This window comes from Salvia splendens, chromosome 8 (assembly GCF_004379255.2).
Source record: "Salvia splendens isolate huo1 chromosome 8, SspV2, whole genome shotgun sequence".
Classification (NCBI taxonomy): Eukaryota; Viridiplantae; Streptophyta; class Magnoliopsida; order Lamiales; family Lamiaceae; genus Salvia; species Salvia splendens.
In genome coordinates, this window is record NC_056039.1 from 9,203,908 (window position 1) to 9,218,010 (window position 14,103).

Consider the following 14,103-nt stretch of genomic DNA (forward strand, 5'->3'; position numbering starts at 1 on the left):
TATCAATTGATAAATCAAACTAGTGCATAATCAATATCATATGCTCAATGTTATGTCAACAATGATAAAATAAAATATGAATCAACGAGACCTCGTCCCTCAGTAACTAGCACAAAAGACTTATCTCAATTGTTAGATCATTCAGTGTTATACCACACCAGTGTTATTTATTCCCTAAAGGCAGCAGATACATTCGAACTGACACTACAACCTTTCGCGATAGTTAGTCAGTGTCTATCTAGGTGTGAAATTATGTTTCTCTTCCGCAAAGCATTGCATCTAACCGATTGTGTTATCTTATTGGTGAATGACGCTCACAACCAACATACGAAGCATAATAATTAGAGTTGTTTTGCATTTTATAAATTTATTTGTCTAGATAAACATCTTATAAATATAAGAAAACACAATATGATAAAATTACTTATTCTCACCGTGGGTTATAAGTGGATTGTAGATTTTATTGTATACAATCAATTCTAATCGTGCAAACCCTTCGAAACATGTTTTTTAATATACCAAGTCCTTTAATATCATCCATAGTCCTATTTTTTTAACAACATTGATATAATATTGATGGAATGACTTTTCCATTTTTTGGACAAAAAACCTCTAGACTCTAAAGTTTTTTTTATGTCTTTTTAACGAGAGAGAGAGAAAACCGTCACCTTAATTCAGTCATTTTTCTTCAAGTATGTCTCGTGACGAGCAATCATTTCCACATACCTTGACAACTTCTCTTGGGGGAATTCAACAAAAATGAAAGAACCAAGTGCAGCTCTTATTGTCTAAAGGTAATTTTTTGTCCAATAAAGTCTTAAAAAATGCAAAAGTTTTTCTAGCGATATTTCTAAAGAATAAGGACCAAATATAATATTAGTGTTATGTCCAAGTACTAAAATCTAATTCTCTCTCTAATAAAATAAAGTTTTACCATAAAACCATATTTATTTTTTTGGAATCAACATAATTACAATATTTCATTTCGTTATGATTACATGAACATACCAATTAAACAAAGCTCGGTGAATAAGGATTGACAGATTACATCATAATGTACGATGCTCGTATAATCTTAAATAACGTGTTTGTTTAATTACCTTTTTTTGTTGCCGTTTGTGTTTCTTTTATATTACTAGTGTATTGTCTTTAGCTTGAACCTTTTATATAATCTCAATAAAATATAATTAAGATTTATCTTTCATTAGTGGATAAAGATGAATTGATTACATCGTGTGTGTGCTGCTCGTATAATCTTAAATAAACTTATGTGTTTTATCACTTTTTGTTGTTAGTGTTTATATTTTGTGTTTCTTCTATCTCACTAGTTCGTCGTCTTATTGGTCTGAGCCTTTTATATGACATTAAAAAAATGTAGCTAAGATTTATCTTTCAGTACTAGATAAGGATCGACGTATTAAATTCTGTGTGTTGTTCGTTAATATTAAATAACATGCTTGTTTTATTACATTTATTATTATTGTTTATATCCGCATTTATTCTACATTACCGGTTTAGGGTTTAGCTTGTTTTATTACCGGTTCATCATCTTCTTAGCTTGAACCTTTTACAGAACATAAAAAATGTAATCTCTTATCAGTGGACGAGGGTCGACGCAAACATCTTGATGTTTATTGCTTGCATAACCCTGAACAACATGCTTGTTTTACAAATTTTTTTATCGTTGTTTATATTTTGTGTTTATTCGGTAATACTAGCTCACCATCTTTTTAGCTTAAGCTTTTTAAGCGACATCGATATCGACATCGGAAAATGTAACTAAGATTTATTTTTCACGATGAATGAAGATCGACAGATTATATTCAGACGTCGGTTGCTCGCGTAATCTTAAATAATATGCTTGTTTTATCACTTTTTCTTTGCTGTTTATATATTGTATTTCTTCTATGTTACTAACTCACAATCTTACCCATTTATACAACATCAAACCATTGTAACTAGGATTCACATTTTTAGAGGGGAAGAGGCATTTTGCCACATATAGAAATTGAGAAGGTTAGGAAAAAAGAATTTATTAGGCAAGTGTTGTCCGTGCTTCCTCTCTTTAGTCACAAAACCCTAAATGGGGTTCAATTCGCCGCCAGATTGATCTTCTTCCTTATTAAATAGACCTGTGATCCTCTGTCTCACTCTGAGTGTTCTTGCACAAACTCTACACCAATACCATTTCACTCTCTCAGAGACCACTACCTTTGTTTTCCCCTTGTCTTTAATCACAGTTATTGTACTACTGCACATTTATTTGAGATTCAATGAAGAACAGAGGATAAAACTCGTTTGATTTACGGTTACTCAACCTACGCTGAAAGTGAGTCTTCTTCCGTGTTTAATGGTCGAGTTGTTAGGCCGATTTTTATTTATCTTGGAGAAATGAGTTTCTGTGTAACTGATAGTCAAAGTTCTCACTTTTTTGAGCTTGCAGAGCTCTTTTATTCAATTTTTGCAAACTTTTTTTTTCTTCGATTCTATTGTTGGGATTACTTTGCGTTTTGTTCTCGATGTACTCCATTTGTTGAAGTTTTTATTTGCTGATGTAAATTTGAGCTTTTATTTGTTTGTATAATGGACAGTTGTTATCTGGGACTTTTGAGTTTTGTGGAGAATCATGTTGTCTGAATTGGGTAGAAGGCCGATTGGAAATAATAAAAATTCATTTGGAGATGAGTATGAAAAGGAGATAGGTTTTGTGCGTCGTGAACAGCGGAGGCAAGAGGCTGATGATCTTGAGAAGGAGCTGAATTTGTATAGGAGTGGATCGGCTCCACCTACTGTGGATGGTTCACTGAGTGCGGTTGGTGGGTTGTTCAACCACAGTGGTGGCGCGGGTGGTCCGGCTTTTACTGATTTCACGGAAAACAGTGGCAATGAGTTCATGTCTGAGGAGGAGCTTAGGTCTGATCCCGCTTATTTGTCTTATTATTACTCAAATGTCAATTTGAACCCGAGGCTGCCACCACCTCTGATCTCGAGGGAGGATTGGCGGTTTTCTCAGAGGTTTCAAGGGGGGAGTTCTGCAATTGGTGATAGGAGGAAGGTCAATAGGGATGATAGTGGCAATGATGGGAGATCCATGTTTCCATCGCCACATAATTTGAACTCCAACAAGCAGGAGGCTGAGGGAATGGACAGACTGCAGGGTCATGTGGAGTGGGGCAGTGATGGACTTATTGGATTGCCTGGATTAGGATTAGGTAGCAAACAAAAGAGTCTTGTAGAGATATTTAAGGTATAGTATACTACTATACACCTCTTTCTGGTCATGCAGTCTCTTTTTTTTAACTTGGCACATTTCTTTTTTTCTTGATACGTGGCTTCAGTATTTTCCACCTATCTCATGTTATGGTTGTAGATTTTTAAATTTTGTAATGATACAATTGTGTAGTTGCTTGGCCTTCACTCTGATTCATTTTCAGTCCCTCACTTTTATAAAAAATCAACTCTCTCACATTTACGAAAATTTGATCTATCTTGGTATGTATTGCAGGACTCTTATAAGATTTCATATGGCTCTTTGCCAGACATATCTTATCCGTGTAAATGAAACTAATATTTGAAAAACTATGTACTCATTTCGTGTCCTACTTGTGATTTGTGAATTTGTATAATTTCCTTCTTTCTCAATCCGTTGTAACTAGCTTTGTACAGGCTTCAAAAGTGAAAAGGTGACCACTTTGTTCATATGGATCATCCTTTCTAAACTGTTGAAATCAAACTTTAGTAGTTGTAGGTGATGCAGAAGTCAGTGATGCTAGCGTAACTTGGTATGCTTAACCTAGATTTTATCATTATGATAGGAATGTGTGTCTACAGTCCAACTTGAATGTTAAGATAATGATCTTTTCTTTAGCTTTCTTATAACCATGTTCGTTCTGTTATTGCCACCAGTTGTCTAGGCTTCCTGTTATTTTATCTTGAGGATTAAATTTTGGGAATTTTTGTCTTTTTTTTCCACTGAAGTCACATGCATCTCAAACTATCATGATGTTTTGGTTTTGCATTGGGCTTCATACTTTTTCCCAACTGCAAATGCTGTTCTGATTGCTTCTCTAAATGCCTCTTTGCAGTTTTGTTTGAGTGCTAATTTACATTTGTATTCTAAACTTTTGAATACTTTTTTTGGTAAAAATGTAAAGCAGTGTGGACTAGCAGCTCTAATGTCTACCTCATTTGTTCTTTCTGTCTATGCAGGATGACTTTAACCGTGCTACTCCAGATTCTACACACCCTTCAAGACCAGCCAGCAGAAATGCCTTTGATGAGAATGCCAATGCTTTGAGCTCAGCAGAAGCCGAGCTGGCTCATCTGTATGGAAATTTCACATCCTCAGACCCATTACTCTCAGCTTCAAATACGCACAGTTCAACAGGTGCTCAGCATGGTGGAGGACATACTTCATATTCTTATGCTGCTGCTTTGGGTGCATCCTTGTCAAGAAGCTCAACACCGGATCCTCAACGAATTGCAAGAGCTCCCAGCCCTTGCCCAACTCCTATTGGTGGAGGCAGGGCCGGAAATTCTGAAAAAAGAAGCATTAATAATGCCAGCTCCTTTGGTGGGGTATCTTCTCACTCAAAGGATACTGCCGATCTGGTTGCTGCCTTATCAGGAGTAAACCTCTCGAATGGCATTAGGGATGAGGAGCATCATTTGTCCCCTCATAATGAGCCTAATGCAGATGGTCACAATAACTATCTTTTTAATGCGCAGGGAGGCCAAAATAATGTTAGACAACATATGTATAAGAAAAAACAAGAACTTGGGCAGTCAAATATGTCTTCTGCTCAACCAGCAAATATAAGCACCTCTGACTCTGTTCTGAGCAATGGTTATGTATCAAATCTCAGTAATAATGCTTATATTCAGGCTGAGCTTCAGAAGAATGGTGTTCCTTCGAATCACTCATTCAGGAAAGGATCTTCTAATGCTGCAGTGAATGGTGGAGGTGGCTTACTTCATCAGTTTTTGGATAGTCCCAATTCATCCTTTTCAAATTATGGAAGTGGCTACCCTATGAGTCCAATATCGGGTCAGCTTGGGAGCCCCAATTTGCCTCCACTGTTCGAGAATGCTGCTGCGTCTGCTCTGGCTGCATCTGGAATGGACTCCAGAATGTTGGGAGGATCAAATAATATTCCCGAGTTGAATCTGGGAAGAATAGGCAGCCAGATGACTGGGAGTATGCAGCAGGCACCTTTTGTTGACCCTTTGTATCTCCAGTACTTGAGGACTGCTGAATTCTCTGCAGCACAGGTTGCAGCACTTAATGATCAACCTGTCAATAGGAACTACTTGGGTGAGTCATATTTTGACCTGCTTCAGAAGGCCTATCTTGGAAATTTGTTGCCTGGTCAGAATTCAGAGTATGGTGTTCCCCTGGGTGGAAAAACTGGTGTGTCTAGTCCTCATGGTTACTACGGGAATCCTGCTTTTGGGCTTGGAATGTCATATCCTGGAAGTCCCTTGGCTAGCCCAGCTATTTCCAATTCAGTTGGAGGACCCGGTAGCCCTATTAGGCTTGGGGACTTCAATATGAGATACCCTGGTGGGCTGAGAAATGCAGCTGGGAGTACCATTGGACCCTGGCACTTGGACCCTAGCTTCAGCTCTTCTTTGCTGGAAGAGTTCAAGAGCAATAAAGCCAGATGCTTTGAGCTTTCAGAGATCACTGGTCATGTTGTTGAGTTCAGGTATATATGTATAAATATAACTGTGGTGAAAATTTAACTGAGGAAAGTGATATCTGACTCCTTTTCAACTTAACATCCAGCGCTGATCAATATGGAAGCCGATTCATTCAACAAAAGCTCGAAACTGCCACAACAGAAGAGAAGTGCATGGTTTTCGATGAAATTTTTCCTCGAGCTCTAACATTAATTACTGATGTGTTTGGTAATTATGTAGTACAAAAGGTACCAAACATACTTGTCCTGTCCTTTGGTTGACCTATATTTTCTTAATTTGATCTTCTAGAGCTTTTTAAGTTCTTTAGGAGCTGATAATTTCTCTTGCCAGTTTTTTGAACATGGCCTGCCATCTCAAAGGAGAGAATTAGCTGGTAAGCTTTTTGGACATGTACTGAACCTAAGCCTCCAGATGTATGGTTGCCGAGTGATACAGAAGGTAACATTTATCGTTTTATGAACTAATCACAAGTATTCATCTGAAATCCTATTGGATAAATTTCTCGCCTGCCTGCTGTAGAACATATAAATCCCCGTTTGGGACATAAAAGTGCTAATTTCTCTTAAAGATGTTACTTTTAGTTGAATTGGAGGTACTTATTCTTCCTAAGTTATGCTATTTTCTGTTGTTGAATTGGGAAATGTTTATACAGGCAATAGAAGTTATTGATGTTGATCAAAAAATCAAAATGGTGGAAGAGCTGGATGGGCATATAATGCGATGTGTTCGTGATCAAAATGGAAATCATGTTATTCAGAAGTGCATTGAGTGCGTCCCTGAGGAGCACATTCAGTTTGTTGTGTCAACATTTTTTGACCAAGTTGTGACTCTCTCTACTCATCCGTATGGCTGTCGTGTAATCCAGGTTAGGGAAAAGTTTACTGTCTTTCTGTCCCTTTGACCATGATTAATGCTGCAGTATTACTTTACATTGTGAGGTGCTTGTGTATCTGCAGAGAGTTCTCGAGCACTGTAAGGATGAAAGCACCCAGATGAAAGTGATGGAAGAGATTATGGGGTCTGTAAGCATGCTGGCACAGGATCAGTATGGGAATTATGTTGTTCAGGTTTGTAATTTTGCTTCATTGAGTCATATGTACTTGTGGCCTTGTGTATACTGGAGTTGCTGTCTTGGTACTATGTGGATGCAAGAAAGTTCGATGCATGCCTGCTTGAAAATTGAAGTGTTGATTTAATGTTTTGCCTGTACAACTCCACCTTTAGCTTTGCACACCTGGATCCCATCTTCATTCTGCTTTGAAGCCCCTCTCTATTATCTTCTACCACTTTTACAACCTAACTTGTGCATTTATCAGTAAATGCAGAATCTACCCTTTTCTCTCTGCTTCCTTAAAAGTGCATAGTTAAAGTCACATGGATAAGTAATTTGAATTTTGAAACACAAATATTACATCTTTGGAACATTTTAAAAGTTCCATGGTACTATGTTCTGTGGTTCGGTTCGGTACAACGGCATCTTAAAACCAGTAAGTTGTTGAAAGAACTTTTCACTCAATATTTTTCATATTGATATTGTAGCATGTACTGGAGCATGGGAAGCCACATGAGCGAACAACCATAATTCAGGAATTAGCTGGAAAGATAGTTCAGATGAGCCAGCAGAAATTTGCATCAAATGTTGTTGAGAAATGCTTGACTTTTGGTGACCCAAGCGAACGCCAGTTGCTGGTGACTGAGATGCTTGGCACTACTGATGAAAATGAACCCCTTCAGGTTTGTCAGTCCTTTTTCACCTCTGATAACAGTGCTGTAAAACTGTCATTTAATTACTTATTTGCCTTCAGCAATCAAATTATATTAATGGTTTCATATTTGTTTGGTGCTACTTCTGTAATGCAAATAAGACTCGTATAGCTTTTGTCTTCAAGTTTTATCTTTTCAATTACTTTCGGCAATGGATGGATTCAATGTTGCGTACTTGCGTACGTGCAGTCTTACTCTTAATTGGTTTCATTTTATATGTTCCATGAGTTCTTTGGGTTGGCATCTACTAGGTATGATGATCAATGTGTGGCTTAAAAGATACATCTAATTTTGTACTTAATACTATCACTTTGGTCAAGTCTTCTAATATCTCTCCCACAGGCTATGATGAAAGATCAGTTTGCAAACTATGTCGTACAGAAAGTGCTCGAGACATGTAGCGATCAGGAGCGTGAACTGATCATGTGTAGAATTAAGGTCCATCTGAATGCACTGAAGAAGTACACCTATGGAAAGCATATAGTAGCTCGTGTAGAGAAACTTGTTACCGCTGGGGGTATGCATATCCTAACCTTTTAACTTCCATTAATTATTGTCCTTATAAACGTTTGTGTCTCAGCTTGCTCACTCACTCAATCCCGCAAAAACATTTAAATAGTTGGTCAATTCCGATTGAACATCAGAAAAGTATTACTCTCTTTGTTTTATGGTCGTCTTTCCATAAATTGGTAATGTGATACATTCCGTGTGTTGTATCTTGATTGGCAGAGAGGAGAATAGCTGCTGCTGCCGCTGCTCACACCCAAAAGGCTGCGTAGACTTGCTATAGGAAAGAAGTTGTACAGCTAACTCAGCCTAGTTTGGCTGTTCGTGGTTTCCTATCATGCAGAACTCTATGCTCATACACACCTTTCGGGTATGAGCTTAATTGCAAATAAAAAAGTTACCTGTACTGGAAAATATGTACATTGTGTAGTGCTAAGTTCAAAGGTAGAGTGTAGTTTAGCTGAGAGGTGCAGGTGGATCGCGTTGCGTTGCGTTGCCCGTCCATGAGGTGATGATAAAAATGACTATACAAATGCTGAGGTTGTAATATAGAGGTAAATTTCCAAATGTTAAGGCATGACTGTACATTTGATGATCTGGTTTTTCTGCTTTATGTATGAACTATGAACACTCGTACTTTAAGAAAAATGCTTACAAGTAGCGCTTTTTTGTAATTTTTTTTCTCGAATTAATCCTGCTTTCTTTATGTTGCTTTCATCTTTCAAATATATATTTTACGTTGTCATTTACAAGTTTTACCATAGTTTCTGAGTGAAAGCTATTGGAGGCTCGAGTTGTAAAAACGTGCTCATATTTTTACCGATTTTTCAATGTAAAATTGAACCAACTTCATTTGTGAGTCATTTACCTTTTAGCTTCGTCACACTTTCCCAAATGCTTTTCATAGTCCAAATGATTTTTAGTCAGATCTTTGATATAGATTTCGGTTTTATTGGCAAATTTTGATGATTATTAAAAAATAGGCCCAGTTTACAAATGAAAAAATGGTCGTTTTTGTTCTTGTATGTGTTAAATGACGAGGTACATGAAACCCAATGGGGTGTGGCCTGACAATATTTGGTCAAAAATGCTTATATGATTTCGACTTTATTGTAGTATTATTATTTTATTATAATTATAACTAGCATGATTTGTTGGATACGGTTGTGATGCATTATTTTCGTTAGACAAAGATTAGTGCGCAAAATAAAATAAGTGGTTGGAGAAGTTCAAAAAATGTTTTATCTGTACTTGGACAGAATCATGGTGCTGTATTTGTACTCAAATAGTATTTTTTTAAAATTCTATAGTTAAAGAAAAACATATTTATTCATTTTTCCTGTATTTTGTTCAATCCTAACCAATGGCGGATCCAGAAACTAAATATCGTGGGGTCGAATAAGATAATAAATAATTATTTAAATTAATTGTTTTATAAATATATATTTCATTATGTGAGTGTCGATATTCTAAAAACAACATACTTCCTTCGTCCTGTCATAAGTGAAACGTTTTTTAGCGAAATTAAAGAAAAATGATATAGAGAGTTAAATGGAGAAAGAATAAAATATAAGATGAAATAAAATAGACAAACAGATATATAATAAAGTACGATAGAGTAATTATGTTATATTTTAACAAAAAATGACTTAAATTTATTAGGACATCCCAAAAAAAAATACGCGACCCTTATGTTGAGACTAAAAGAGTATACTTTTTTTTGTAGCATCCCAAATTTTTAAAAGTTAAAAATAATATTGGAATATGAATGATAAGGTTGAAAATTTAAATTATAAAACTAAAATTTGAAGAAATTAATAAATATTTCATTTGTAGATGTTGTTTATTTTATATTAGTTGATTTATTGATCTATAAAAAAATATACTCCATTTAACGTTAATGGAAATTATTAGATTAGAATATATTTTTAATGAAGTTATGAGAATTAATACAAATAAATAGAGAAATAAAACTAAAAACCCATTTTACAATTAGATACTATGTTTAAATCTTTAAAAGTTTAGTCAAGTTGTGCAGACATGAGTATCTTTTTAGATGCATTGTAAAGGTGAATATTGGGAAGAAAAATAATGATGACATATCCATTCTCTCTCCTCAGTCTTCGCCTAATCCATTTTCATCTCTCTCTCCGGCTAAAAAAATTGAAAGGCTTCTTGCCTTCTTCATTCTCGACTGCCCTGTCCTGCCGTGATCCGCCGAGAGATTCCGGATCCCTTCCTCAATTCCTTCTTTTCTCTCTGTTCAGTCTCATCTCACACTCACACTGCGTGAGGCGGGGGCGGAGACGCGAACGTCGTAGGGTCGGAGGCTGATGAAATGAACTTTCCGGCAGCACTCCGTGGCCGGTGGTGGGGTCGGCCAACCCCGCTCGACCCCACCTGGATCCGCCGCTGATCCTAACAATTGGCGTAAGATCACCTAAAGGGTGTCAATTATCTGGATGCATGCATATTTTTCATGATTAATTAAGTTTCTTAGAAATTAATTTATTCAAAATTATGAGTAATTTATTAATCTTCAATTCTTTTATTAAAAATATCAAACTTGATTTCTTTTCAAGAATATAATTGGGTCAAACAATGCACCCAAGAGTACCTGTTGACGTATTGTAGTTTTGCTTGTTTGTCCAATGTATTTTGATATGTTAGACCATTTTACGCAAGACATTCCATATATTTATTTGTTTACAGATAAAGATGTCTTTTACTATAGTTGGATATGTTTTTATTGTTAATTAGATCAGAGCAAGATCAGTCTCCATACACTGGTTTCATTGATCACATGTGTAATTACTAATTAGCTATTCCCTATTGCTATTGGGCATCCCTACAACCTACTTGGATAAAAGAATAATTGAGGTAAAAAATTTGTAGGTCGTCTCTTTATGATGGATTTATGGCAATAATAAGTGGATTAATTATATTATTCGGCGTCGAACTATCAGCTTCAAAAACAGTTGCAAGATTTAATTGCACAGAAGCCAGACTTATTTTCTTATTTTGCTTAATAATATAATATAGTTATATTATAGTACTACTACTTAATATAGTTTGGGCTTCTGTAATTATGTTTCTAACCCACTGCACATAAATAAATAAATTTAATTTAATTTAATTTAATTCTATGCAGTTCATATTTGTTCGACATAGTGCAGTCCAAAGTCGATGTTCTATAACTAGACATACACCACAACAGAAATGTTGAAATAAGTAGATGTACTAAGAAAATAATTATTAAAATCAAGATAAGTTCCTAGTAATACTTTTTTTCTTCTTCATTTTTTATTGAGTGGGCCAACTATATATACAATGTACTCAATAAACAATATCTCTTGCTTGAAAACAATTTTCTATTCAATGTGGATAAAGGTTTGCGTGGCATTTCTGTTTTGTGCAGTACTTGCAAAAATGGATTTTTGAATTATTTCAAGACGATGAAACACACACAAGTGTGTGTAGACTGTTTTCACCAATGGGGTAGAGGAGAAGAGAGCTAGATTGACTATCTAATTTTATATTTCATGGTTTTGTAAATGCAACTTATTAATGTGAATCAAATATTCAATTAATTATTCTTAGGTTCCGTATATGTTATTATGTTTTGGGACTTATATTTGAATTAACTTTTCTTCCTATGTTTAGAATTGAGGTGGAAATGAAGTTTGGACCGAAAACACACTCAAATAAAAGAAAAAGTCATGTAAACTGCCCAGCCGGTTACACTACCAAGTATGCAATGTCTTAATGCCATTTACATCCATGTCTCAATACCGTCTCTTAACCGTCTCATCTCTTCACTATTCATGGTCCCACTGTACTTTTCACCTCATCTCTTAACTAAGAGACAACACCTGCATCCCTCCATCTCTTAACCATCCCATCCCTTAATTATTCATTTAATTTCATTTTTTATTTTTATTTCCAACAAATTCAATTAATAAAAACACACTTCATTAAATAAAAGAAAATTACAATTTAAAATCCTAAAAATATAAAAAACACATAATTAAAATCTAAAAATAAATAAAAAAGACATAATTTAAAATATTAGAAATTAAAAATTGCACACTTAAAATTTAAAAACTATTCCGTCGGCGAATCATCCCCGAAGTCGGTGGCGGTGCACCCAAGCTAGATGGAGGCGGAATACCAAGTTGACTTGCCAGATACCCAATGCCGGCGTGATGGGCTTGAAATTGGGCAGGCGTCATGCGGGAAGTGTCAGCAATCGTGGCGGTGAAGTACATGGACATTAGGGTGGACGACGGCCCTTGGGAGCCCGCCTGGCTTGATTCGCCTCGGCCTCGGCCCCTCCCCCTAGCCGCCTTCGCCGCCTTGTACCCTTGCGGCCGACGTGTGTACCGGAGGAGCCCCCTGCATAGGATGTCGGGAACTCAACTTCTTGTGAGGCGTTGCCTTCCCCGCCCTCACTAGACGAGTATTGACCACTCGCCGTATGCTTCGTACGTTTCGAGCTCGAGCCCGTGCTGGAATCGACATCGCCAGCCCACCTATCAAGATGTTTGATCGTCTCCCAAACATTGGGAAATTTGAAATCTTTGCCGGTGTCGGATTTGAAGACATGCAAAGCCGCTCTCAGCATGTCGGATCCACTGGCTCCGCTTTGGTATTGCTCCGCTTCCCTCTTGTAGATCCCACAAAATATTTTGACATCTCTGTCGGCTCGCTCAAAATGAGCGCGGAGCATCTTCATGTTGCGGCTGAAGGCCCCCGTCGGCTTTTTTGCGTTGTATACGTTGGTGACCTTATCCCAAAAATACTTTCGGGTTTGTTGATTCCCGAGGATGGGATCGTTCGACGTGCCGATCCAAGCGTCGAATAGAGTCATCGTCTCTGCTTGTGTGTATGGATGACGGCCGCCGTCCTCACGGTCCTCCGCCGCCTTCGGAGTGTGTTCCTCCTGAACATCCTCCCTAATTTGGGATAATCCCTGCGTTTGCATGTTCCTCGGACCGAGGGAACGATAGTATGCATCAACTGGAAAAGATGGTGTGTGGTACGCCGGCGTGGACGAGCCTTGGGTGCCTGGCGACGAACCGAAACCGGAAGCACCAAAAACATTGTACATGCCCCCAGTCGACAAACGCGTTCAAGTCGTAGCTGCCGCCCTCGCCGCTGGAGTTTCCTTCATCGGAGATTTTTGCAGAAATTGGAGAGGAAACAGAGATGATATAGTGTTTGTGAGAGTAGTGTTTGTGTGTGGAAAAAATGGTGGGTGAATTGTGTGTGTGTAGTGTTATTTATAGATGAATGTGGGAAAACAAGAAAAAAAAAAACCAGTAAAAAAAAGCGGCCGAAAAAAAGCGGCCATTATATATATAGGGTAGTGATCAAGATATAACTAATCTTAAGTGTATAACTAGAGAACAAATCTCAGCCACACATCTTAATGGAACAAATATTTTTTATATTAATTATATAAAATAGACTAAGGGTATTTTTGTAAATTACATTATGAAATTACAATATGAAATTACGCTGCCGTCGTTGATCGTGATGAGCTCCTTGATCTCCTCGATGCTGCTGTAGTAATCCTGCGGATTATCGTTGAAGCAGGCGTAATTCGAAGAGGAAGTGGAGGTGCCGGCGTCGTTGAAGAAGAGGTTTTGGTGGTGATCGTCAATTCCTTGGAAGGAGAAGCTCTGGTGGCTGATATGGCTGCCATCGGAGGAGCTGCAGCTGCCTTGATCAAGCGCCAACACATTATTGGGGTTGGTGTAGGCATCACACAGTGGGGGTGTTTGTGCATGGATTCTCCGATATCTTAATACAGTAATTAGGTCTTGATCACTTTCTAGTGTTGGAGCTGCTATAGTCATATCATATCGCTTTTCGTTTGATCTTGAAAGACGAAGTTTATTTCATTTTCGATCTTCTATTTCTTCTCACAATGTGAAAAAAGTACTCTCTTTTCCATTACAACTTTAGAATTACAGAAATATTGTTTAAATTCGTCGAGAATTCAATTAAATTTTACTTTTGTCATTGTAAATCGAAAACAACATGGATTAAAAATTACTTCACTCTTGTTCACAAAACACATCACTCTTATTCTGATTTTACTTCACTCTTGTTCACAAAACACAT

General features: G+C 37.1%; 2 protein-coding genes across 2 annotated transcripts; one reads left to right on the plus strand and one right to left on the minus strand.

Moving 5' to 3' along the window:
* Positions 1-1,977: 1,977 nt before the first annotated feature.
* On the plus strand, positions 1,978-8,666 carry LOC121744356 (pumilio homolog 1-like). Its single transcript, XM_042137877.1, has 10 exons — positions 1,978-2,329; positions 2,592-3,247; positions 4,210-5,708; positions 5,789-5,930; positions 6,034-6,141; positions 6,356-6,568; positions 6,660-6,770; positions 7,243-7,437; positions 7,810-7,984; positions 8,197-8,666. Exons 2-10 carry the CDS (start codon positions 2,627-2,629, stop codon positions 8,244-8,246), a joined length of 3,114 nt encoding a protein of 1,037 aa, XP_041993811.1. The 5' UTR covers positions 1,978-2,329; positions 2,592-2,626; the 3' UTR covers positions 8,247-8,666.
* Positions 8,667-12,312: 3,646 nt separating this feature from the next.
* Positions 12,313-13,835, minus strand: LOC121745707. The gene is made up of 3 exons (XM_042139680.1): positions 13,494-13,835; positions 12,536-12,946; positions 12,313-12,369 (listed from the first exon to the last, which is right to left on the minus strand). The coding sequence occupies exons 1-3, from the start codon at positions 13,833-13,835 to the stop codon at positions 12,313-12,315; spliced, it is 810 nt and encodes a 269-aa protein (XP_041995614.1).
* Between the last annotated feature and the right edge of the window lie 268 nt (positions 13,836-14,103).